The sequence below is a fragment of the Notamacropus eugenii genome, chromosome 7, assembly GCF_028372415.1.
Source record: "Notamacropus eugenii isolate mMacEug1 chromosome 7, mMacEug1.pri_v2, whole genome shotgun sequence".
In the NCBI taxonomy this organism is placed as follows: domain Eukaryota; kingdom Metazoa; phylum Chordata; class Mammalia; order Diprotodontia; family Macropodidae; genus Notamacropus; species Notamacropus eugenii.
The window spans coordinates 137,312,198-137,339,828 of NC_092878.1; the positions used below are offsets into that span (position 1 = coordinate 137,312,198).

At 37.3% G+C, this 27,631-nt stretch overlaps 1 protein-coding gene across 2 annotated transcripts; it reads right to left on the minus strand.

Annotated features, from left to right (window-relative positions):
* Nucleotides 1-1,787: 1,787 nt before the first annotated feature.
* On the minus strand, nt 1,788-27,631 carry LOC140513870 (all-trans-retinol dehydrogenase [NAD(+)] ADH7-like). 2 transcript variants are annotated; one of them, XM_072623851.1, is made up of 9 exons: nt 27,342-27,631; nt 18,971-19,072; nt 13,572-13,710; nt 12,493-12,580; nt 12,180-12,396; nt 6,779-7,039; nt 5,955-6,090; nt 3,172-3,310; nt 1,788-2,410 (listed from the first exon to the last, which is right to left on the minus strand). In XM_072623851.1, exons 3-9 carry the CDS (start codon nt 13,657-13,659, stop codon nt 2,386-2,388), a joined length of 954 nt encoding a protein of 317 aa, XP_072479952.1. In that variant the 5' UTR covers nt 13,660-13,710; nt 18,971-19,072; nt 27,342-27,631; the 3' UTR covers nt 1,788-2,385. The 2 variants fall into 2 exon arrangements, with proteins under 2 accessions (XP_072479952.1, XP_072479951.1); XM_072623850.1 differs by lacking the exon at nt 27,342-27,631 and adding an exon at nt 21,395-21,502.

Here is a 27,631-nt window from a genome sequence, read left to right on the forward strand (position 1 = left end):
ATGTTCTGTCACAAGTCAGGCACAAATATCCCATGTGAATGTTTGGGGTGGATTCTCTAAATTTGCATATCTTGCATTTCTTTTGAGCTACTTCCATTCTGCTTTGCTCATAGAGCACAGCACCTTCTGTCATGAGGTGCCATGGTGCAACGCCTGATCCATAGACAAAAAAAATTGCTTTTATTTTAAATCTTTTGTTTTCCCACTCTTTCCATCTTTCTCATGCTCACTGAGACCTGGATCGTTACTGATGTCACAGTCTCCTTTTGTGCCCTGTCCAACAGTGCACTTTTACTCGTATCCCTACCCCCAAAACAGGTCAAGATGTAGGAGTTGGAATACTCTTTGATCCGTATTGACACTTCCATATTCTCCCTTTATCAGTATTACTTAATAACCTCTCCTCCTTTAAGGTTCATTTAATTCTTACCTACCACTCAATCAATATACTTTGGAATTGATTGTGTGACATGGGAGACACTGGTACAGGAGTAGGCATTCTAGGGGACATTGTGGAAGGTGTGGGCAGCTTTTGGTTAGGACTTTGGCTGGGGGTGGTGGTGAGGGGAATGAAAATAAGGGATCCAGCAGTTGGGGAGGGAAAATAGGGTTTGAATGATTACCAGTGGAGAATCAGACTCATTGGGATGGGGAAAGTATGAGCAGGAGAAACTTTGTTAAAAATTAATGAAGACTTTAGAAATATTTACAAAGTCCTTAGGGTTTTGGCTTCAGGGTAGATTCCTTCTAGAGCCTTAGGCAGTTGGAGCAAATACTTGGAACACAAGGCATGGCGTTACTCTCCTTCCCTAATGCAGGACATCAAGCTGGAGAGTTAATCAAATGTCCTTCTTCTCCCAACTCCCAGCATTAGGATATTGGGGTACTGGTGATCCAGGAAAATCTCTTAAGTTTATAAAATACAGAACAATTGCTTATCTGCATTTTTATGGAAAGTTTCCACATTGTAAGTCCCCTATACTGAGGAAATTTTGGATCCAGAGAAAATCTTGTCCCCTTTCCTTTAACAACAAAAATCACATTATAACTCTACTTCTCTGACTACAAAAATTACTCTGGATTCTAAATTATGTATCAGGTCTTACCCAATAGGTCTTACCAAGTTGGAAAGATTTTCTCCCCTTGTGATTGACTGTGACTGTCAGTTAAGGATCACAGTAGCTAAGCTTTTCACTAAAGAAGCATTTTGTTAACAAAGGATTAAGAACTTTGAGGATGCTAAAATATCAAAGTAGATAAGAACATGAAATTAGTTATGATACAAAAATACTATACCCAAAAGGTGTTAAGTGGATTAATTTCTAAAAGGGAAGACACCTGTGAAGATCAACAAAGCTGCATTCTTATAGAAATAGATTTACTAAAGTTTAACTGGATATTAATTTGGAAATTATGAAAATAGGAACCTACACTTTTATCATTCAATTCAAAATGGTAAAAAGGCAAATCTTTTTTGGAATTATGAGTCCTTGGGTAAATACTTTCTCTTTTCTTCTTGAACACTCACTTTTTAAAAATTTCCCTTAAGGTATTTAACAAAGCATCTTGGACCAAGCTATGGAAATATGCAATTTATATCAATGTCAGTTCTTTGAGGTCAGGAATTATTTCATTTTTTGCTTTTGTAACCCAAGTAACGAGCATAATGTCTGGTACAGAGAACACAATAGATAAATTCTTGTTGAATTGAATTTAAGTATATGTGTTTTTCTTAATTTAAAATACACACATATATTTCAAAATGAACTAAAGTAAGCAACACCATGTGATGAGACAGACTATTTTATTTAACAAGTTTTATTTACTTTTTTAAAAGCAGTATTAAAAACAGTATTAAAACATAAAAGGGGGAAAGAAAAAAACTTTCTGTGGAGTAAACATAATTTGAAAAGCTTCATTATCAGTAATACTGCGTAAAAAGATACTATCTACTTTTAAGATATCATGGTAGCTCATCTTAAGTCATATATAACCTAGCCTAGCTCTCTGGAAGCAGATGATTAGCATCTTCTTAATTTTTTTGACACAAAGGTATTGAAATTCTACTTTACAATTCTACTTCAGTCAAAAGTAATAAAAGTTTAAAATATTTATCTGATGTTTTAGTCCAGTGTAACTCACTTTATAAAGATTAAAATGACAAAAATAACAACATTAGCATCTTCTACTACCCCAGGTAAACTGAATTACGGTAGTGACAAGTTTAATTTATTATTTTGGAAAGTGTGCTCGAATGTGCTTTGTTTCTCTTTTGAGCATGACCACAGGAGACAGTCACACAAGCTCTGTCATAATTATATGAAAATGAAATCTCAGAGAAAGAGCCTGGCATGCATCCCTGGGTACATCCAGTCACGTAGAAGCTCAAAATGTCAGGACTGTTCGAATGCTGAAGTAGAAAACATAAGTGCCTGTTAATAGCTTGTTTACATATCTTCCAATCATGAGTAATTTATCAGCAGAGCTTTCTTAAAACTGTTATAGATACTTTTCTATCCAGCATGCATAAAGATAGTAATTGAAGAGATTCTGTCCTGTTATATAACTCCTCCTCCCATCAGGCATTTTCTGTGTCTGAGAGGCATCATGGATTGCATCTATTATAGAAAGTTTCTCTTCTTATATTTATATGGAGCTATGAGACAATTTTGGTTTAAGACTTAAGTCATTCATTGTTTCTATACATGCTCTGCCTTCACCTTCCTAGGAGTGGCAGGGTAAATGCCAATAACTCTCAGGATTAGTATACATATAGGATGTTATCTCATAAGACAAAGGCTTAGGGATCTTAGAAGTCCTCAAGTCCAGTGCCATCACCTTACAGAGGAAGAAACTGTGGCACAGAAAGATGTAGCTGTCCAAGGTCACATGTTTGGTAAGAGGCAGCTAGAATTCTTTGCACTACAATGAACCCAGGTGACATCACCAAAGTGGACTTCAGTTTTGTGGAAGAAATGGGATTACCCAATGAATGAAAATAAGTACAAAATACCAAGAAAAACATTATGTTCATTGGGACAATGAAATATTAATCCTATAATGATTTTTATTTTGTGGGAACCAGAACTAGAAAAAATTCCTATATGCAAGATGATAAGTGTCCAAATATTACATTATGGAAGTTGAATTTTTTTAATGAAAATTACATACCTCTCTCCTTTTTCAAGCAGCTCAAATCCTTTGTGGATTTCATTAAAAGGTAGAACATGGGTTATTAACAGGTCCAAGTCAAATTTCTTTGCCATAAAATCAGACACTAGTTTTGGGATGTCATATTTGGCTTTCCAACCTTAAAAATTTAAGACCAGTATTTCATTATGTGTAAAATATTAAAAGTCAGTCCACAAACATTTATTAAGTACTTTGTACCAACCATGAGAAGAGAGAAGGAATGTGCATAAAGAAAGGCAACAGCATTTGCTACATGAATTTCTAATTAATTTATGAAATGCAGTAAGCACATTTGGTTCTTTGGTTACGTGCTGAGAAAGACCATGATGGCAGCAGGAAGTGAGACTGCAGTCACACTTTAATAATGCAGAGGGGCACAGGGGTTGGAATCACAGAATACAGAGATCAGTGGCAAAAGGAGGTACAAAGGCAGATGGCATAGAGGGACAGGGATAGGGTGGTGGAGGGAGGCAGATAAGGTGCAACTGAGCATGGGGAGGGGAAGAGGCACCAAGGATTACTCACATAACCATGAATCAGAATTAGGAGCAGCCACCAGTTTGCCCACAGATGGAGATGGAAGAGAACTCAGGGTCAGGAGTTTGAGGTCTCATTTTTATCATATTTTTTGCGGGGGTAAAGGGGTGATAGACCACCTCTTATCAATGCCAGCTTGGAATTAGTTTATTAACAGATCCAAAGCATCAAAGTTGTCAGTAAAACTTTGAAGTTAACATATCCACATCATCTCAAAGTTATCAGTCACATTTGGTATGCAGCTGGTCTTACTGTGGATGTCTAGATCTTTGTGTGAGATTTACATGATAGGACCAAAATGCCATGAGAACAAAACCTAGAAGTCTTTTCTTGATTTAGCATATATTAGCTGGTTAATATGTGATACAATTTTCAAATTATGTTCCTTTGATTTTGGGGACATCCTGTATGTGTCTTCTAGTTGAAAAAGGCTGTTAAAAATCAAATTGTAAGACTTGTCTGTACTCAGTCTTCATTGTAGTAGCTGATGCATGCGATCTGCTTTCAACTGCCCCTCCTCCAGCAGCTGGGGTAGACTAAAACTCAGCCTGTACTGATATGTTCAGGACAATACCATATAGCAGAAATGATGCTGGCCTTGGGGATAGGAGACCTGGTTTTGACCACAAAACTATATGATTATAGGTTAACCATTTAACCTTTCTGAGCTTTAGTTTTCTGGGGACTATACTTGTGCTACATCTTAAAGAATTTTTGCAAAGAGAATGTTTACTCTTTTATTTTTAATTTATGGAATAAAACAAGTATTTTCATAACAGTATGATAAAAAAGACGATTGTCCATGAAACTTTAAATCTATTATATACAACGTGTTATTCCTTTTAAAACAAAATAAAATTATCATGTAAATTTCTTTTTTTTAACTTTTAAAAGCACTTTTAAAAACTATATAAATAAGAATAATGATTATGAGGTTCGCTCCTCTGTCACGGTATGAATCTATAGCCTTTTCTAATTAATTATTTACTCTAATTTTGGAACTGAACGTGCTGTTTAGCAGTTTAGGAAGTGTGTGTGCAGGTCGCTATAGGCATTGCCCATAGTGATAAAGCAAGTCAATTTCTAGCTACATACATGAATATAACTGAATATTATTATACTGTAAGAAGTCTTCATTATGAAGACTATAGAGAATCATGTTGACATATAAACTTATGGAAAGTAAGTATGCAAAATCAAGAAAACGATATACAAGGATGATACATATGGAAAGAATACACACTCATACACACACACACACACGCACACGCACACACACACACTGAATGCTGTGTAATTAAAATACCTAAGTTTCCTACCCAAGGAGAAGTGAAAAAGCACACTCCTTATCTCTTCACTGCAGGGGTGGAATTGCGGGGCTGAGTGGCTGTGGGGGTGAAACATTTCGTATTCTATTAAATTTGGTTGATCGCTTAGTTTTGTTGAACTTCTTTGTTCCTACTTCCTCTCCCCTGGTCCTTTCTTGTTCTTCGTTAAATTTAAATAATTTGCTTGGCACATAGTAAATATTATGTAAATGTTAGCTATCATCATATACATATTTGAAAATTAAGTTAATATAAAAACACTATCAGTAAAAATAAGAAAAGAACATTTAGCTACAAAAATGCATTCTAGGAAAATTATTATTGTGGGCTCCAATTCAGAATGGACTAAACTCTTTGAAAACTTGAGGGCTGCTGGTATTGAAATATCAGTCAGTATAAAACCTGAGTATTTGCTTTTTCACCTTTTGGTATTTTCATCGAATTCTTCCTGTAGTTTCTTCTGTTATTCACTCGAAGAATCATCCTTTGGTCAGTGACATATTTTTAAAATATCGCAAGATATTTCCTCTCACTTGGTAAATGTGAGATCAGAATGTCATCTGTTGCACCCATGTGCCAATAGCCTTCTCAGCCATCTTCAGATGTCCCTCCTCTGATTGGTAGATTCTGCCTAGAAGCACTAAGAAGAAGCCAGGCACTCATCCTCACTTGTCTCTTGGTTTCCCTTATAGCCCTCTGGACTTTCCCCCCTTGTGCCCTGCATCCTCACCTCATCTAGCTTCCTCTCATGTGCTCTTATCTTCCATTAGAATGTTTGTTCCTTGAGGGAAGGTGATGTACATGTTGCCCTTTATCTCTGTATTCCCAAAAGAATACTTAGCATACAGTAAGTGTTTAATAAAGTCTTTCTCTCTCTGTCATTTCTCAGTCACATACCTCCCAAAAGACATCCTTTCCAGGTGCGTCCCCCGAATAGCAGCATGGGATCATAGGTGAGCATTTTAGACCTTGGAGGAACTCCTACCATAACACTGGTCCCATAGCTCATATGGCAGGAAGCCAAGGCATCAATCTGATGTTCAAATGAAAGTGACAACACATTTGTAGTATCTATTAGGAAGGGAGGGATCTTTGCCTTGGTCTATTGCTACCAATAGACACATTTGCCCAAATAAATGAATCAAAAAGCATCTATTCAATGCTTACTATTTGCCAAGCTCTATTTTCTTTCCCTTTCCTTTCCTTTTCTCCTTTTTTAAATTAATTTATTCTTTCTTGTGTTTTTTTTTCCTTTTGACCTGTTTTTTCTTCCACAACTGTGACTGATATAGAAATATGTTTTACATAATAGCACATACATGAGTTATATCAAACTGCCTACCAATTCAGAAGACAGGAGGGGAGGGAGGGAGAAAAATTTGGAACTCAGTATCTTATACAAATGAATGCTAGTAAGTTTCTTGATATGTAATTGGGAAAAAATAAATGCTATTTAAAAAGAAAGAATATGAATTTCTCAAGGGTGGGCACTGTTTCACTTTGGGATTTGGATTTCAAGAATCCAGTGCTTACACAGAGTAGGTGCTTACTAAATTCTTTCTGCTTAATTGAAAATGATTTCTCCAAACACAGCTTTTGTCTGAATCATATCTGGGTTTGAAGGACTCTCTTAATGAACTAAACTATTACTCAGATTTGAACTGAGGTAGAACATTTAGCCCTGGATCTCAAATTCTCCTTTCTACCTACTGATTACTCACCATGGTATCATGGCGTCCAATGGCCTCAAAGGTGTACCCCACAGAATTGTCAGTCATTTCTTTCAGGACATCACTGATGGGCTTTGTGTAATCCTTGGGGTTGATGCACTCAGTGGCTCCTACAGCCTTGGCCCTCTCAAATTTGTGTGGGTTGATGTCAATTCCAATGATCCGGGAAGCACCAGCTGCTTTACAGCCCATGATAATGGAAAGGCCGACTCCTCCCAGTCCAAAGACAGCACAAGTAGATCCAGGGGTGACCTATGGTGATGAAAAATACAGGATCTTAGTAATTAATGATTTATTCAATAAAATTAAGATTGTAGTAAGTCTGGAATCTTGGGAAACTTGAAATCTAGAGCAGAACTAGCCCACTCCCACCACTGGTAAAGTGATATAATAATAACAGCTATTATTTATATAACACGTTAAAGTTTGCAAAGCACTTTATGAATATTATGTCACATTGAACATTACAACAACACTGGAAGTAAAGTAATACTGTGATATGCATTTTACAGAGAAAAAAACTGAGGCAGATAGAGGTTAAGTGACTTTCCCAAGGTAACATGGCTAGCAATGTATCTGAGGCAGAATCTGAACTGAGGTCTTCCTGACTCCCAGTCCAGCAGCGCTCTGATCAATGTGCCACCCAGCTGATCGATGTGATAAAAGGATTCAGAACTTAGGCAGTTCTGTCTACTATGTCAGAAACTTTCTCAGTAAAGGAAACACATATAGGTACTTGTCAGGGGAGAATTTGTTAACATTTTGCTGTCACAAATAACCTTACTTAGACCTTTATGATGCCTTCCCTTGATTTCCAGTGTCCCACCTACCCTCTCCCTCATGCTAGTGTTGTTCCACCAAAAAGTTTCATACACACACACACATATGTATATATAAAATTGTGTATATAATTATATCTACTTACATGTGCATGAGATATAGATATGAAAGATACATAATATTACATATATATATATCTACTTACATGTCCATGAATTATTTTCCCTAATAGAAGGCAAACTCTTTCAAAGAAGGGAGTTTTCATTTCTTCTCTTCCTATCCCCGGGGCCTATCTCCCTGGCACAGAATAGGCCCTTAGTAAAGGCTTATTGATTGATTGATTCCTGCTTGCCATGATACTTTAAAGGATCAATAATTTGGGTACTCCCATGGGGCAGAACAAAACCTATCCATAACTGATCATTCTGTAGAATTCTTGCTCATGTCTTCTTATAGAGGCTCTTGGGAAAATTTACACAATATGTTGGAGGCATTCTTCTAGGTGTGTTAATGCTCAGTGGGTACCAGAACATCATTCCAACTGTCTGCTGTTCCCTCCCCACCACCACGTTATAACTGGCCCACTTTCTTTGCCAGTCAAGTTTTCTAGGTAATATCTTTTTATACCACTTATTGCACACAACCATACAAAATCCGAATACAACTAACATTAATTAAATATCTACTAACATGGAAGGCACTGATGAGATGGTTTAGGACAATGAGAAGCAAGGGAGTTTTGTTAATTTTAGGCACTGAATAAGTTATTTAATGAATTGTACCAACCTGATTTTAAAGCTGGCCTCTATTGAACTAAGAAGTAAATGGCCATTAATGTTTAATCAACCATAAAGATGGTTCTGAAACAAATAACCAGTATACATGTAGGACCATGATTTCTGAGAATAGCTCCAGGAAATCCAAAGAACAAGATTTTTTTAAAAAATGAAGCATGTTATATTGTTTAGAACATTTCATAGCAAGTTTTGAACCCAACTTACATCTAGGGAGTTATTGCTTGCTGCCCTTGTCTGGCCATAGGAGATGTGCCACCTGAGAAACCCACAAAAAACAATTTCTTCTCAAATGCCAACCAGGTCAAAACCCCAGTTCAGTTGATTGCATACATTCTACTGTCATTTGCATCAGCGTTCCATGTCAATAACATCAATCAATCAATCAATCAACATTTATTAAGTGCATGCTACGTACAAGGCACCATGCTAAGCCCTGGGAATACAAAAAGAGGTAAAAAGATAGTCTCTATCCTTAAGGAAGCTGCAGTCTGATAAGGGAGAAAAGACCTTGATACCGTTCAGTTGTTCAGTCATGTCTGACTCTTCATAACCCCACGGACTATTGCACACCAGGTCTTTTTATGCTCCACTATCTCTGAGTCTGTCCAAGCTCATGTTCATTGTTTCCATGACACTATCTACCCATCTCATCCTCTGCTGTCCACTTCTGCTTGTACCTTCAATCTTTCCCAACATCATGGTCTTTTCCAATGAGTCTCATCTTCTTATTATGGGACCAGAGTATTTAAGTTTCAGTTTCAGTATTTGACCTTTCAACAAACAGCCTGAATTTATTTCTTTAAGTGTTGACTGGTTTGATCTCCTGGCTGTCCAGGAAACTCTCAAAAGTCTTCTTCAGAGTTCTGCATCACTCAACTTTCCTTATAGTTCAACTCTTACATTACTACTGGAAAAACTATGGCTTTGACTATATGAATCTTTGTGGGTAAGGTGATGTCTCTTCTTTTTAGCATGTTGTGAAATTTGCCATAACTTCCTGCAAATATATACAAAGCAACAGGATAAATAGGACATAATTAACAGAGAGAAGGCACTGGAATGAAGAGGGGCTGGGGAAAGCTTTCTGTAGAAAGTAGTATTTTAAATGGAAACTAAAGGAAGCCAGGGAGGTCAGCAGTCAGAGAGAAGAAGGAAGAGTACTCCAGGCATGGGGGAGGACAACCAGAGAAAATGCCCAGAGCAGAGACATGGAATGTCTTGTTTATGGAATGCTCAGGAAGTCAGTATCATTGGATCAAAGAGTACATGTTGGGGAGTAAGGTATAAGAAGACTTGGAAAGTAGGATGGGGCTAGCTTATGAAGGGCTTTAGAATCTCATTTCTTTGAATGTATGGGGAGGAAGAAGGACGTCCTGTTTGAATGAAGAAAAAAAATAATTGCAGGATATTTTTAAAGAATATAGTTTCACTGGTAAGAGAAAGCCTATCCAATGCAGACTAAGCTAGTCTTTCTTTAAAAGATACTGAAACCATCTTCAACAATTAACAGAGGCAGTTAGGTCACACAGTGGATAGAGTACCAGCTCTCGAGTCAGGAGGACCACAGTTCAAAATTGGTCTCAGACACTTGATACTTAATAGCTGTGTGACCCTGAGCAAGTCATTCAAACCCTATTGCCTGGCCTCCCCCTCAAAAAAAAAACCATTTAATTATCTCTACATTAGGTCTAGAGCAATTGACACAAATTCTTGGTATCCTACAATAGACACAGTACATAGCTAGGTAATGCACTGGATAGAGCCCCAGACCTGTAGTCAAGAAGGCTTGAGTTCAAATTTGACCTCACACACTTAATAGCTGTGTGACCCTAGGCAAGTCACTTAACCCTGTTAGCCTCAGTCTTCTCATCTGTAAAATGAACTGGAGAAAGAAACGACAAACTACTCCAGTATCTTCGCCAAGAAAACCCCCAGTGGGGTCATGATGAGTGAGACATGACTGAAATGACTGAATAAGAACTACATACATAAAATAGTTAAGCATGAGAATATACCATTTCCTCCCTTTGGTTTCTGATTGGTAGGTCAACCAATGTTGTATCTTAGCCAAATAGCCTTTTGGTTAAATAATCTTTATTCATTATTTTCAGATGTTATATAATTGTCTCATTTCATTCCAATCTTGAACCTGAACTACTCTAGCAGATTTTAGTCAGGCCTTGACTACTTTATCCTACCAGTGAATGTGGGTCATTGTTCATAGGGTTTGAAAAGCCAGGATTGGTCTTTCCATCTCAGTGGTAGTACTCGGCACATTGTAAGTGCTATACAAATGTTAGCAGTTGCTGCTACTTCACTCTTTACTTTGAAGTTTAGGCAACCCCATTTTGCAATGCTCTAAATGGCACACTTCCTCCTTATATTTGATACCTGCTAATAAAGATGCATGTTTATCCCTTAGACGATGAGTATCCACTGAGGTGCACATAGGCAAACCCAAACTATAGTCGGAATACCAATAAGTCATCTTTCTGGCTATCTTTGTCTTGTGTTCTCTATAGAACCGACTGTACCAGTTCCTTCATTTGTTTCTCCAAGAAAAACCTGATACGCATCCTTCCATTTTTTTCTCTATTTTCCTGATATTGACAATGTGCAGATTAGTATAATACAGCACGTTCACTAGAATATCCACTTATTGGTCATTGGACAAGGATGTCACACGCTAATAGCCAAATTGGAGTTGATGGAGGGGCTAAAAACTATGTAATTCTTAGCCCTCTCTGCCTTACTGTTCACCAGAATTTTACTGTAACTACAAATCAGAAGGGCATCACACTAGGGGAAGTACTATTTTGTATTTTATATTTCTTCGAGGCTTACATGGCAAAATTATTCATCATCAAATGGTCAATATATTGTTGATGGAGCATTTTCTGTATTTAACTTCTCTGATCCCTAGAAAGGAGAAGCTTTTTTTTTGGCCAGCTACATTCTAGAAATATTACCACTATGGCAAAACCAGTTAGAGTTTGGGCTCTGGTGACATAGCCCTTCAGAAACCATAGCCACCTCTATATCAAGAAGAAGCCTTTTAATAAGATTTGGGAGAGGAACTTTTTACTTAATAAAAATTATGTGCCTTGTGTCCTAATCCCAACAAAATCCAATTTCACCCAATTGGGCCAAAATAAATACAATTTCATGGCATTTTCTATTTGTTTTGTATGTCATATGTCTGATTTCTAGCAGAAAATTCCATTAAAATGTGAGCTTCAGAAGAGTAAGGATTATCTTTCTTTTCTATTTGTTTCTTGCCTGATTTGCACATAGGAAATGCTTCCCAAATGACTTCTCATTCATTCATTCATTCATTCATTCATTCATTCATTCATTCATTCATTCAGTGAATGCACTTTTTCATGACAAATGGGAATTTTTCCAGACCACTGACATAACATTTAATTGTAAGAACTTTTTGTCTCTTTTTGTATCACTCATGCTTAGCCCAGTGGCTGGCAAATAATATTCGTATAATAAATGCTTCCTGATTGCTTGATAACATGTTAGAAATTGTGCCTGTGTCTCCATATTGCCAAAAATATCTGGATGAAAAACAAGAATTTCAGATTGTCTGAATGTTTTAGTCTCATGGTTATTATATATTTGTGGAAACAAAGTATTCTGGGTGATTAACTGGTTATTTCACTGTTCATCTATGTGTTTGATATGGTGCAGACAGGACCTCAACAGAGGACAATGTTCTGGAAAATTTTTTAACTTAACAAATCTTTAATATACTGAAAAAAGGAATATTTCACCAAAAAAAAAATTAAGCCACTGAAAATTCTTACCTTGGCAGTCTTGATTGCAGCCCCATAGCCAGTGGAGAATCCACAGCCAATCAAACACACCTTCTCAAGAGGAGCAGCGGCATCAATTTTAGCTACCCAAGACTCTGAGGACACTGTGTACTCAGTGAAGGTACTGGTGACTATGAAGTTATAGACTGGTTTCCCTTTGCAGGTAAAACTGGTGGTGCCATCATTCCATGCTCCTTCAGCTGTAACACTATTCAACATCAAAGGCAACAGTAAATGGATTTAGTTCTGGTGTCCATTAGTATAGGGACAATTAAAGTGAAATTTCAGTAAATGTGACACTTACTTCATCTCCAAACAGAAATTGCCATTAGGGTTTATGCAGGAAGAGCACTTTCCACACTGTTTGAGGGTTAATGGGATGACCTTATCTCCTGAAAGAGAAAAGATCATGATGCAAAATATTGCCTAGAAACAACCAGTTGAGTAATCTATATTAAAAAAAGTGCTGAACTCAAATGCATGGAGAGAGAAAAGACTTCCAGGTCTTACACAACTAGGAGTTAAAAATCATCTTTGCCAGATGTATAACCTAACTGTATTCCTCACTGCCATAATCAAAATATGAACCCACTCTTACCATGGACACTGTGTGTATTTGTAGGAGAGTATATCCGAGGTTTATGGGATGGAGCGGTATACTAAGTCTGTAGATCAGTTCTTAATGGGAAGACCTCTGATGGGAGCTAATGAGCTATAGTGTTCAGAGTACAGACTCAAAGGGATACTCAGAATTTGAAGGATCAGCTAACCTTTGGGGACTACCCTAGAGGTCAACACTACATTTATGTGAGCAGACACGCAGTGGAAAAAACAGCAACAACTCAGAATCAGAGGAATAAAATGTTCCACTAGAATAATGTAAATGAAAATGACAGTGAAAGGAAGCCAAACTGTCAGTACCTACACAAAACAATGTTGTTTCAGAGAGTAAAGATGAAATATAATGGTGGCAGAATTCATTGTCAGATGTTCTCATCTTGACAGTTCTATTGGCTAAACTGTTTTTTCCATTAGCATTGGAATGTATACAAAAATGACTATAACGTAGAAGAATGCATCAATGAAATTAATTTTGATGAGGAAATCCTTGTGATAAGAATTAGGATGATTAATTTCCATCTTCTTCATTTAAGACTTATGTTTTGCTCATTCTCCTCATACCACAGGGGGTTTTCAAATTTTATGTCTTGGACACTTTTGGAAGTTTGGTAAAGTCCATGGATCCCCTCTGAGAACAAAATATTTTTAAGTGCATGAAATAAAATATGTATAGGAATGTTAAAAATAATCAATCATTTTGAAATACAGCTATCAATATTAAAAAAAAATTAGTATACCAAAGCTTAAAAACCCTTGTCTCACCTGGTTTTACTGTTGTTACCCCTTCTCCAATACTCTCTACAATCCCAGCTGCTTCATGTCCTAAAATTACTGGAAAATTGGCACCCATGGCTCCAGTGATTGCATGGTGATCTGTGAGGCAGATTCCTGTAGCCAAAATCTGCATAGAAAAAGAAAACTCACTCGGGGTAACAGGTCATCTGTTTTAAGCATTTAAATCATTCTTGAGTGAAATGCAGTTTGTATTTAAAGATCGCTCCCTTTTATAAATATATCCATGCTGACATTGTACTGGGCATTTTGATTACTATTTAACACAAAATTCTTGTCCTAAGAAAGTTTATATTATGAGGGAATATTGCCCAGGGTAAAAGCTGCTTGTTAAATATAGTGAAATATAAAATGTTCAAGTGTGGGAGCCAGTCAAGATGTAATCAGCTCAACAAAGATCCACGATAAAACTATCTCTATTTTGTTTTCTTTTTACAGATGACAAAGCACCTTTCCCCTGGGATGACCTAGAGGGGAATATCAGCTGGGAAGGGGGCTTTCTCGAAAGGCTCAACTAATATTAATAATCCCATTGTCGGGAACTGTTTTTGCCAAAAGATTAGAGAGCTGCAAAATCTTTTGCTGTTTAACATAAAATATAACATGAAAAAGTCAAATTCAAATAGATGGTAATTCATATACTAGAGAAGATATAAAGGACTAGGACTTAGAAAGGGAGTAGGAAAGATTTTAGAACATTAGTCATTAATCAAGGAATACAGACTTACTTATTTATGTACATAAAAAATAGTGATAAATTCATAGGAATATCATCTAAATTTGTTTTATTGTATTTATGGTCATCTGTAAATATATTTAATTATAAGTGCATATAATTTAAAAAAATAAACACCAATTCAATTCAGCAAAGCCTGCTATATCCTAAATGCCAGTGATATAAAAAGATAACAAAACAATTTCTGTCCTCAAGGAGCTCACATTCCACTGAGGGATAAAAATGTGTACACAAATTAGTAAATAAAAAATATATATTAAATGAATATGAGTTGATTTGGGGTGCTGGGAAAAGGAGGGGGTGATCCAGAAAGGTAACACTTGAGCTGAGCCATAAAGGGGGCTCAAATTTCCAAGAGGAGGTGGTGAGAAAGGGGAGCATTGCAGATATGGGGTCTGTGCAAATGCACAGGGGTGGGAGATGTAACACTGGGTAAGAGAGCAGAGAGTGGACTAGTTTGGCTGGAATATAGCATATATTAAACAAGTCAGTTTGGATCGATTGTTTGGAGCCTGATTGTGAAGGGATTTAAATGTCAAGCAGAAGAATGTTGTATTTTATCAAAGAGTCCGAATCTTCTGGTTCCGATAGTGACTTGATAAGACTGAAGCTTTAGGAATGTAAATTCAGCCGCTTTTTAGAGGTTAGACTGGACAAGGGACCCATAATGAGGCAACAGCAACTGACCAAGCAAGAAGGCGTGAACAAGGATGTGGGGCATGTTAGGGGAGAGGAGAAAACAATTGTGAAGGAAGTTGATGAGGTAAGATCAAGACTTATTCATGGGGGAGAAGAGACGTAAGGAGTTGAAGATGTCTTTGAATCTGCAAACCTCAGTGACTGGAAGGATGGTGTTGACTTCTGATAGAAATAGGGGCTTTAGAAATGATGGAGCTTGGATAGAGGAAAGGAGAGAGAACATAAGGAGCTATACTTTGGCCATCTGGAATTAGAGATGATGATGATGCATTCAGAAGTGGAGAGCTCCACCAGATGGTTGGTCATATACCACTGGAGCTCAGCAGGGAGACAAAAGCAGGCCCACAATACATGGATTTTCCAACCCTTGGCATAGATATGGTAACTGAACACATGAGAGTGGATGAGGTCAAAGAGAGAGACAAGATAGCCAAAGAAGGCAAGATGGTTCCTAAAGTACACTCCCACATGGAGAGTGGGAAATATGACCCTGCAAAGGAGACTGAGGAGAGCTAAGAGGAGAACCAGAAGGAACCAGAAATCAGGAAAAACCTGGAGGAAAGAGCCTCTAGAATGAGAAAGTGGTCAACGGTATCCAATGCTATAGAGAGGTCATGGAAGATGGGAACTAGAAAAGTCAGCTGCAGATCACAGTGGAGAGAACAACCACCTGAGAAGAATGAAAAAATAATGTTATAAAATGAGAAATACTGAGCCTAGGCCCCAGATTAAAAACATGAGAAGGGGGTTGCCTTCCAACTCCTTTGGAGAATCACGGCATCCACCCATGGGTACGTAATACTGCATATAATATTTATTATTCATATATTTAATTTTTAATATATTTAATATTATATTAATGTTAATTATATAATATATCATATTATATTAATTATAATATACTAATATTATTAATATAGTTAATAATTAAATGTATTTAATATTTAATGTAATGTAATATATTATATAGTAATTACAGAATACAATAATAATTACAGAAAAAAGGTCAGATATTTTTCACTATGTCGACCGGTTTTGCGGATTTTTTTCCTTTTTTCCTCTTTTTTTTTTTTTTTAAATTCTTTGTAATAATATCCCTGGCTCTCTTAAAGGATGAGTGGGATATGAAGGTAATGTAAAAACAAAAGATATTAATATAAACTTTTCCCCTCCTCCATTCCTGTGGAGGGCAATACCATCCTCCCATCCATCAGACTCACAACCTAGGAATCAAGGGTTTTTCCCTATCTCTCATCCCACGTATCCAATCTATTTGGGTCCCAAGGCCTGCAGATTTCATCTTTGTATGCTCTCTCCCATATGCCCCCTTCTCTCCTTTGAGGCAGGCCCTCATCACCTCATGCTTTGATCCCTGTATTAGTTGCTTCAAGTCCTTCCCAAGTCCAATTCATTTTCCATTCAGACACTGAAGTGATTTTCCTAAAATGCAGATCTGATCATGTCACCCCTTTCCAACTCCTGTCCCCAATAAATTCCAGTGACTTTGTGCATCGCCAAGAAAGCTAAAGCAGTGCCATTTTGCCTGTAGGTCCCTGATCTACCTAACCCGGCTTGCATTGCAACCTCTACACTGTTTATGACTGTCCTATCTGTTAGAAAGGGGTTACAAGAGACCACTAACCTGAAGAGCAGTCTTTCCTGTTAACTAGCCCTAGCAAAGGCACTGTCCAATCAAGGGATACTGTGTCCCCTATTCCTAACCCATAAACTCTCAGCACTGGGTCTTATCCAAGCCTAAGGCACCCCATACCCAATTCAATTCTTGCCCAAATTGAAACCTATATGAGCTTTGTCCTTCTTCACCTTGGCGATTCTGCAGATGGGCTCCTTTGTTGTCGAACTCAATGAACCCCATGGGCTCTTAAATTTTTGGTTTGGATTTTGCTTTCAGTTCTGGTTCAGAATTGCTCTGGCACATTCAGTTTTATCCATAGTTTCCTATTTCCTCCAGGAACAAATGCAAAATGTTCTGTTTGGCATTCAAAGCCCTTCATAACCTAGCCCCCTCCTGCCTTTCTTTCTTCTTATCTCTTCCTCCCTGACACATAGTCTTTAATACAGTGATCCTGGCTTCCTTGCAATTTCATAAATAAGGCAATGCATCTCTTGGCTCTGAGTATTTTCTTTGACTGTCCCTGGTGTCTAGAAGGCTCTTCTTCCTCTTCTCTGACTACAGAGCTGGCTGGTTCCCTTTAAGTCTCACCTAAAATCCCACCATTCATAGGAAGGTTCTTCATTCCAGAGCCTTCCATGTTATTTATTTCTGATTTATCCCATAGATAGCTCTCTTGGTATACGTTTGTTTCAACTTATCTCCCCAATTAGATTGTAAATTCTTTGAGGGATGAGACTGTCTTTTGCTTCTTTTTGTACCTGCTTTCCTGCGCTTTCTTTTTCCTATCATCCTGTCTTCTTGTGGGATCATACATTTCCCTAAAGATATCCTTTATCTGAGTGATTCCTTCTGCTTATACCCACTATGCACTTTTCCATTGTACACTGATTGATAACTACTTTGAATTAATTTTAAATTCTTCTGAGCCTCTGGTCTTATTCATAGCTAAACAATACCTCTAGTATAATACAGCTTTTAATATCAAACACTTACCACCTCAAGATTTGCAAAGAGCTTAACTCATCTGATCCTTACAACTACACTTCAAGTTAGATAATATCCCCATGTAACAGATGAAGAAACTGAGGCAAACAGAGGTTAAGTGACTTGCCCAAGTCACCCAGATGGAGTAGTGTCTAAGGCAGAATCTTCCTTCCTTTTCTCTTGAATTCAAATCTAGCAGTCAGTGATCCAGAAATAGAAGTGAAGGATGACAGTGCAGACCCCAAACTGGGAGGATAAAAAGGGAAATATCCAGAGTGCGGGGTGATTTCTACTTAGGACATGGTGAGTTTGAGATGACTCAGAAACATCCAGGAGGTTACTGGGTTAGGACTGGAATTCAGTACTTTCTGACTCCAGATCCAGATGGTCCTTTAATCTTTTTTAAAAAATTGTTTTTCTTTTCTGTTAGAAATATGGGGATGGGAAATTAGTTTTGCATTTTCTGGAAAGCAATCCAATCTGCTCTCTTTAATTCTGGAATCAACTTGGGCATTCTATGTGCCTAAGATATAGATGGACAAGTAGAAAGATAGAGATATATATGTAGAAATAGATATATTTACATATATATGTAATATATATATGGCTACATATCTACATTTAATATAGTATGTGACATATAGCATATTATATGTATGTAATATGCATTAATTAATAATTTAATAAATAATAATATATCATATCTAGGCCAGACACATGTGTATATATATGTGTATGTATATATGTGCATATAATAGGCAATATATACACGTACATATGTGTACCTACACACTTATACATAGAAGCAGGTACTGATGGATATACTCTCCTAAGTTACCTGTCTAACTGCATGTCATAATCTACAGCTAACACTTCTCAACAATTTGGTTGTCTTGTCTGAATAGCTAGGAGAGCGAGCGAGAGAGAGAGAGAGCGAGAGAGAGAGAGAGAGAGAGAGAGAGCAATTATTCAGAATGCTATTAAACTCAGATGTTGATTGAGCTCTACAATATAACTTGAGACTTGGATTCAAGTCCCATCTTTGACACATACTGCCTGTGTAAGCCTGGGCAAGTCACCAAACTTATTAATGCCACCAGGCAAGGCTGTCCCTGCCTAGTCAATTAACTCATTTAGCAAACTGACTGTAACTATTAAGCTTGCTTTATGTCTTTGGAATAAAAACTACGTTGCAATAATTGCCAAGCAAGTATGAATCTGCATCGGTAGATAGCTTCCTCTTTGGGAGTTCCCTATAGGAAAGAAATTTCAGATCTCTAAAAGGGAAAAAGTCCATCTTTGGAATTTCGATACCTTAATTCGAACTTCAAAGGCTTTTGGTGGAGCAACTTCTATATCCTCAATGGAAAGGGGTTGATTCGGGCCCCACAACACAGCGGCTTTGCATTTAATCACCTGGGAAAATAACAAGAACATATTCATGTGACATTCTCGGGTACTATAACCCCTGACTATCTGACTAATGTAAGCCTGGGAAAATACAGTGCAAGAAGCATTCTATCAGAGTAGATTATCCATCTAACACCACATGGAGCCCAGGACTTTTCTCATGCATTTGTAAACTTAATATTGCAAAACTATTACCCCTGGAGAAATGTCTGCCTCTCAGAAGCCTGGAGCCATTGGCAGGAGAGGCATTTGGAGAAAAGTAGAGTAAATTTATAGCTCTCAGTGAAACTGTGGGTCCAGATGTGGAAGAAAGAGACTGCAAATTTGAAAAATCTTAAAGGAGCTGAGCCTGGGAGCTGACTTCCAGGGAGGACTGGTCTACCAGCTGGTAGCCTCCATGTCCAAATGATTTTCCCCACAAAGCTAGTATTTCCTGCTTTTTTTGTGTGTCTTACTGCCAGATACAGTATCTTGCTTATTAGCAATTCAGTTAGGTTAAAGGGAATCTTTTAAAAATGCAATACTGACTCTCAGTGGCTAATAGTATTATGAATTCTACTCAATTAACCACATGGGTTGGTGGGAAGAACATAGAAATTCAATTCGGAAAAAACATTGAACTAAGCTTGCTTACTGGTGGTGTGACCTTAGGCAAGCCATTTAACTTCTCTCAGCTTCAGTTTCCTCATCTATTAAATGAGAGAAATAAAATTTCTTTTTGCATTGTGTGGTTGCTGTAAGAATTACATTTAATATCTGGGAAAGCTTTATAAACCATAAAGTTCTGCCAAGTGTTCTTAACCTCTAGTATCAGTAAACTTTTAAATTTACATTTTGGTGACTGAATTGCAATACCATTGATTTTCTTTGTTATTCTAGTTTATTCTATGCATTTTAAAATGTGGTTCTGAGATGGGGTCCAAGGACTTTATGAGGCCAGAAAAGGGAGTGTATGGCATAAAAAAGGCTAAGAATTTCTGCTCTAGTTGATGGGTTGCTTGGACTCCAGTTTCAAGATCATATTTCTCTCTAACTTCAAAACACTATTCGTGATAGTTTTCTCCCCAGCCCAAGGACAATATTGGGTCCAAGCAGTTACTCATGAGAGGGCCCCAGTAAGACAAACTATCTTTCCCCAAAATTATTCATGAGCAAAAAGTAAACAAACAGTTTACTTTTGTAAAACAAGCAGTAAAACAAACTATCTCTCCCTGTTACAAGAATAAGCTGACCTTTGTTGAAATTCTCTTGCAAAAACAGGACTATTTATAACGACAGAATTATCATGTATTGATTCCCATAGTTATATACCATCCAGAGGTCAAGCAAGCTTCTCTTACAGTTACCTAGCCACAGACAAAACAGACACCGCTTTGGAACTATTTCTTTTGCTTTCCTGTGGTGCATGATGCCTGTGACTAAGATTATATGTTATCACCTAATTAGTCTGTCTGCCAGATAATCCACTGCTTTTCCTATGTAAGCTTTAGCATCATTCCTGTTAAGCTGCAAGTTCCTCATGGAGCTTTGCCTACCATATTGGCATTACAATAAACCTTTGCCAGCTTGACTCCAATAATACTTGTCCATGAATTCATACCAGATGACTCTCTTCTGTACTTCAGTCCTTAAACTGAATCATAGTCACATACTCAGTTATATATTGGTCACATAATATCCTTATTTCTTACAAAACTAAATGATCACATTCTTAACCACCATCATTCATTTCAGTAGTTTTTCAGTCATGTCCAACTTTTCCTGATCCCATTTGATATTTTCTTGGCAAAGATACTAGAGTGGTTTCACATATCCTTTTCCAACTCGTTTTACAGTTGAGAAACTGAGGAGAACAGGCAAGTGACTTGCCCAGGATCACACAACTAGTAAGTGTCTGAGGCCAGTTTTGAACTCAGGCTCAGTACTCTATCCATTGTGCCACTTAGCTGCCCAACTAACTGACATTATGGGCTCGTTCAATTCTTTGGTCCTAATTTAAGATACCTTTGGTTTCTATGCTTAGCATCCAATCAACTAATTGTTCAAAATACAACAGAGTAGATAATGTTAAGATTCTAGTGCAAATAAGGAAAATTATATCCTTCAGTTACTGGCAAAAGGTTAAAGAAAGGACCTCCCTCCCTTCTTATTTCCATCCTGTGGAAGTGAAATTTTCCCCTCAATATTTTTGATACAGGCTTGCTTTTATCTAGACAGACCTCATCCCTCCTTAGGATATACTTCTCTAAATAAATACTTAACATACTGGAAGGTTGCAGTTACAAATCTTGCTAGTTCATGATGAAGAAACAGAAATGTTTCCCTTACTTTTCCAGCAGTACTCATCTTGCCTCTTTCCTGGTGTTTACTGGATGTTAAAATCGTCAGACCCAAATCTTGACTATCTTGCGGTGCAAATCAGCATTCCTTCAGATAAATAGCTCCATTTAAAAGCAATACCTTCCCAAATACAGGAAGGTCCCACCCACCTTTTCAATGTTTAACTTTTGAAAGGAAAGAAAAGAAAATCAGCAACCATGTGATGGATCTAAGGAAATTGAGAGCATTATCGTGGTTGTTCAGTAATTTTTAGTTAACGTCTCACCCTTCGTGATCCCATTTAGGGTTTTCTTTGCAAAGATGTTGGAAAGATTTGCCATTCATTTCTCCACCTCATTTTACAGATGACAAAACTGAGGCAAACATGGCAAAGTGATTTGCCCAGGATCATCCAGCTAGTAAGTGTCTGAGGTCAGATTTGAACTCATGAAAATGAATCTTCCTGACTCCAGGCCCACACATCACCTAACTGCCCTAATTGAAAATATAGTCAAACAAAATTGGAGAATGACAAAACATCCTTTTCATTTTTGTAGCTACATAATGCCAAAACTGTTCAGACTACACCTTGAAAATTTAAAACCCCTCATTTTCTTTCATTTTTTAAGGCATTAGGTCCTCTTTCTACTCTAGCCATCATCTCAGGCCCACAGGGACAACTATCACATGTTGACACTGGAGGAGAGATCGTATGGGGAAACCCTTCTCAAGACAAGATGAATAAACAGGGAAAAAAGATAAACAACGCCCTCTTCAATTTCTACTTTCTGTGTCCAAAAAACAGTGAGCAATATGAATTTCTTTTCAATGAAATAATCCCATGAAAATACTAGTGAAACTAAAAAGCCTCTTTTTTTCTTCTTTCCCTCTCACATTTTCTTAATTTATTTTTAATTTATGGAATAAGAGAAAGCATTTCCATAACAAGGTATAATTTTTAAAAATGATTGCACATGAAACTGCAAATATATTGGGTATGTACAACTTTCTATTCCTTTTAAATACATGATAAAATTATCATGCAAATTTGTTTTTTTATCCTTTTTTCTTTTTTCTCTTCCCTTTGTTATACAGATAGAGTGGACACAGAGTAAGTCTGTAGTCTGAAAGGAATCAATCAAGAGGCTGCAGTGAGCCAAAAGTCTTCCTCACTTCCAGATGCCTTTGCCAGTGTTCATAGGCTGATTTTTCTGAGCTGTGCACCTTGAATTGGCTTAAACCATCCTGTGTATGTGTCTCACTTGTTTCTAGAAAGGACAGTTCACTGTCCACTCTAGCCCCTCTCCTTTGTAATTTTCAAAAATCAATTGCCCATATTCTTCCTGGGCTGTGGACTATATTGTACTTTAGGATTTGTGTACCCAAAATGTATATCTAATATATTTTCCTTTTAATAAATAATTTTGTTCTGACTTAACCAGAGCTTCTCTATGTTTGAGGGGTATATTTTTCATGATTTACAATCCTTAAAACTGGGCATTCTTTCAGGACTTCTGGAACCAATTCCTTTGACTTAAGGTCATGAGTTTTGGATATTTGATTCCCAAACTACTCTTGGGTTGAAGGGGGAAGAGATAAAACTCTACTGAATTGGGAATACACATTGCTCAATATCGTCCCCCTTGTAACATTATAATCAATTTTTATCTTGACTAAATATTTACTCTTTTAGTCCTGTTCTTTGCTGTGTTTTTAGTATGGCAAGTTATTGAAAACTGAGACTGGAGGTAACTTCAGATGTTCCCTGTTTTGGTGGACCAAAACGATAATGACTAAAGGTTTCCATATTTGAACCCAAGTCCATGTGGGCACAGAATGGGTTGGACCCCCTCTGATACATTATGGGGGCTCATCCAGGATTTAGATTGGTTTGGGGGTGTTTAGCTCAGATCACCTCCACAACATTGCTGGGATCAACTAATGTATTTTTTGTGTGTTTAGGCTCTTGGTGGGGTTTCAACATAGCACCATCTTATTAAGTAGACACCTGAAAAGCAAACCTTGAGCTTGAGTCTAGAACTATTACACTAGCTGCTATCTGATGGTTCCCTGGTCACTTTTCATTCCTTGATGACTTAAGTGCCTACCTTCCACTCTTCCTTTCCAACCCAATTTTCTCGCTTCTGTACTTTTAGTCTAGGGGATTCAATGTAGCTTTTGGGTGTTCTGTATTCTTTTTGCTAAAATCTTATTTAAAATTTTTGCATCTATATTCATTAGAGAAATTGGTCTATAATTTTCTTTCTGTTTTGGCTCTTCCTGGTTTAGGTATCAAAGCCATATTTGTATCATAAAAAGAATTTGGGAGGACTCCTTCTTCCCCAATTTTCCCAACTAGTCCATATATTATTTAAGTTAACTGTTCTTTAAATGTTTGATAGAATTCACTTGTAAATCCATCCAGCCCTGGAGATTTTTTCCTAAGGAGTCCAATGATGGTTTCTTCAGTCTTTTTTTCTGAGATGGGGTTATTTAAGTATTCAAATTCCTCTTCTGGTAATCTGGGCAATTTATATTTTTTAAAATAATCATCCATCTCATTTGGATTGTTGAATTTATTTGTCTGAGGGGAGATTTGAACTCAGTTCCTCCTGATTCCTTCACTGGTGCTTTATCCACTGCACATCTAGTTGCCTCTGTTTAGTAATGATATTGCTTTGTTGTCTATGGTGCCTTTTAGTAGGATATAATTTCCTCCCTTATCTCTTTTGATTAGATCTATTTCTGCTTTTGCTTTGTCTGAAATTAGGATTGCTACCTGTGCTTTTCTTACATCAGCTGAAGCACAGTATATTCTGCTCCAACCTTTTACCTTTACCCTGTATGAATACACCCAGTTCAAATGTGTTTCTTGTAAACAACATATTGTTGGATTAAAGTTTTTAATCCATTCTACTGTCTACCTCTGCTTTATGGGAGAGTTCATCCCATTCACATTCACAGTTATGATTACTATCTGTGTCTTTCCCTCCATCCTTTTGGCCACCACCCCTTGTAGTCTTCCCTTCCTTCTTTCAGCACCCCTCCCCTTTACCTTTACTACTTCTTCCCTCCCTTTTAGCCTCCCCTCCCTTTTCTTTCCCCCTTCACCTCCTACTGCCTATAGAGCTAGTTAGATTTGTATACTTATTTAAGTTTGTTGTTCCCTCCTTGAACCCAGTCAGATGAGAGGAAATCTCAAACAATGCTCATCTCCCTCTCCTCTTTCCCTCTACTGTAATATAATTTTGTGCCTCTTCCTGTGATGTGATTTACCATTTTCTGCCTCCTCCTTTTCACACCTCCTGGGGTGTTGAGGCACTCCTGGAGTCCTGGTGTTGGTGGTTGAGGGGCTTTAGCCCCTTGGGGCTCTGGATCTCCTCCCAGTTTGCTGGGACAGCTCTGGTTCTGCACTGATTGCCTTCGGCCACAGCAATGGCAGTCCCCCTTATAGCTATTTTCCCAGCCTCAAGTGCTACAAGACTGTTCTCCCCTTTTGGTGAACGCACTGTTCCAGGATTTTTCTGGGGATATATTTTATGGTTCTTTCAAGGTCAACAACAGGAGGGGGAGAGAGCATTTACTGATCACTCTGCCATTTTGGCTCCTGGAAGTTCAAGTAGATGACTTACAGACATTTAATCTATGGGCTGATAGTCTCAGCAGCACCTGCTGCAGTACCTGGAGCTCTGGGCTTTCACTCACTCAGTTCTGCTGGGCTCCCATCCTGGGTTGATATGCCCAAGATTCTGCAGTGCATCCTCTGCCTTAGACCACCCAGGGCTTTCTGCCTGCTGGTATAGCCTGTGCATTGTGGCTGTATGCTCCTCCAGCCCTGCAGAACAGATCCTTCCCATCAACCTTCCAGTCTTGGGCTGTGAATCTGCCATAGTCTGTCTCCCATTGGATTCTGCCCCTCCAAAATCTGGTCAGATTCTCTTTTTAGAGGTATCTGAAAGAGTTTGTCTAAAAGCTTAGGTGGATAATTGCTCTCACTCCACCATCTTGGCTCCACCCCAGAAACTATAAATATATATATTTTTATAATAGTCAAGATTTCAAATAGAAAAATATGTTATCAAAGTAAATATTAAATTATCTAATTTTATCACATCCTTTTAAAAGCCCAATTCATATATAACAAAATGTAAATTAAATTTGCTCTAACACTATTTCTACCTCACAATGGTCTCAAATTTTACAATCTGAGGGAACTTTAGATATACTATACAATTGAGAAATACAGTAATAACATATCAATTGCATTTTCAGAAACTATTGATCTTATTGCTTTTGACATTTAAAAACCACTTCAAAGTTAACAATTATATTAAATTAGAGAGAAATAATGATAACGTTGTGTCTAATATATGCCAGTCCTTCTGTTAAGCACTTTACAATCATAAGGACAAATAACTGTGCAAACATTTTAACTACATATATGTATATATGTATGTATATTTATAGTCCAATCTGAATAACTTTTCTTCTATTTCTTTAAAAAGTTTGAAATTATATTAGCTTAAAACATGCTAGGTTGATATTCTAACTGTTGTCTTTGATCTTGGCAAAAGAGATCTAAAGAATTCGAAACAGGGAACCTCTGGAGCTTAATAATTAACTGAATAGTAATAATTACAAATCACAGTAATCAATATCTTTACTACATTCAGTACCCATTTTTAAATTCACTAGAACTCTCCATAACTTTATCTACTGAATTTCCAGTCAGGCTACAAATGTTCACTTTCAGTCCCTGATCAACATCCCCAAATCTTCTGAAGTGGGATGGTAGAGGGAGTGCCCAAGAGCACATAGGTGTGCTGCTTTCCCACACCCATATTCAAAATTTTCTATCTCTCTCTGAATCTTTACTCAGACTATCTACATTTTCCTTTACATTAGTTAAATGCCTTACTTGCACAAAGTAAACATAGGATACACAAATTTGGAGTATCCACCCCAAGTATTCACACAGACTATCTGTGTCCAACCTGTAGTAGAGCATTCCCAGCTCATATGAGTCTGATCAGCCACAGTAGGACACAGTGAAATTTCACTTTATCATGGTGATGTCATTGCAGTCCTCTTCGAGAATGAAGGACGACTAGTTAAATGCCTAATAATTTACATACTGTTGACCTGAAAACTTTGTTAAAGAAAAGGCAACAGGCTAAATGCATACATTTTATGATTTAATTAATTAATTGATCAATTCCGTATTAAAGACAATGGTAACATAATGCATTATGGAGCCAGAAATGTTCTGGCTACCGATACAAAGAATTGGGCAGCCTTAAATCTGTTTTAGGACAAAGAAGTGTTCTGTGTCCTTCAGATTTATGATCTCCATGAGTGATTAACTAGACCATTAGAAAGGAATTTCTTAATTGCATAGGTTGTAAATACAATAAGATAACAGTTTGACAAAGTTTCACATAGAAATTATGACCCAAGATGTCTGTGTTTTCTTTACCATTAACATGCCATAACACAGTCATATGTCTACAAATATTAAGATATGGAAAACGCCCCATTATTCAAGATAGTGTCTCAGGTTAAAGGTCTCTTAAGGAATGTTAAGTCAGCCCTGGCAGGCTTTTGTTGACATAGAAAGAGGCATTCTCTGAGTTTGCTTCAGAGAGAACAAAGAGATTATTCCAAAATTTTATATTAAACATTATCAATACCAAGAGAGAGCTACATTTCTTCCCCAGCCTCAGCAAAGAGCTTTTTATAACAACCCCATTATACAAACTTTAGCTTTGAGAGGTAATCAGACCTGGACTTAAACCTTCAGCCTTTTGAATTGCCTGCTTGAGGTTTTTTTTGCTTGCTAATTTTCCACTAACTTCTAACTGAGTTTAATAAATTCTACCCTGTTTTAAGCATTAAATTTAGAGTGACACATTTCACTTTTCACATTTCCAGATACAATCAGAATTAATTCAATTACCTTTTAGTTGTGTCCCATTACAGAAAAGCTTCTCCTTTAGGCAGGGCAGGAAATGGTTAAATGCTGGTCAGCCTGCCTTTCTTTGTTCTGAGGGGAAAATATCTCCTTCCTCCTTTTTCTTTTTTATCTTTCTTTTCGCATTCAAAACTTGGCCAGAGTTAGAATGCAGAAACAAAGAATTTTTACCAGCAACTGTAGAGAACCTTGAGAGGTTCGAAAGAGCCCCTTATCAAGAGCTCCCCTCCTCCAAGGGAGAATGATGGCTGACTTGAGAAGTGGTATATTATTCT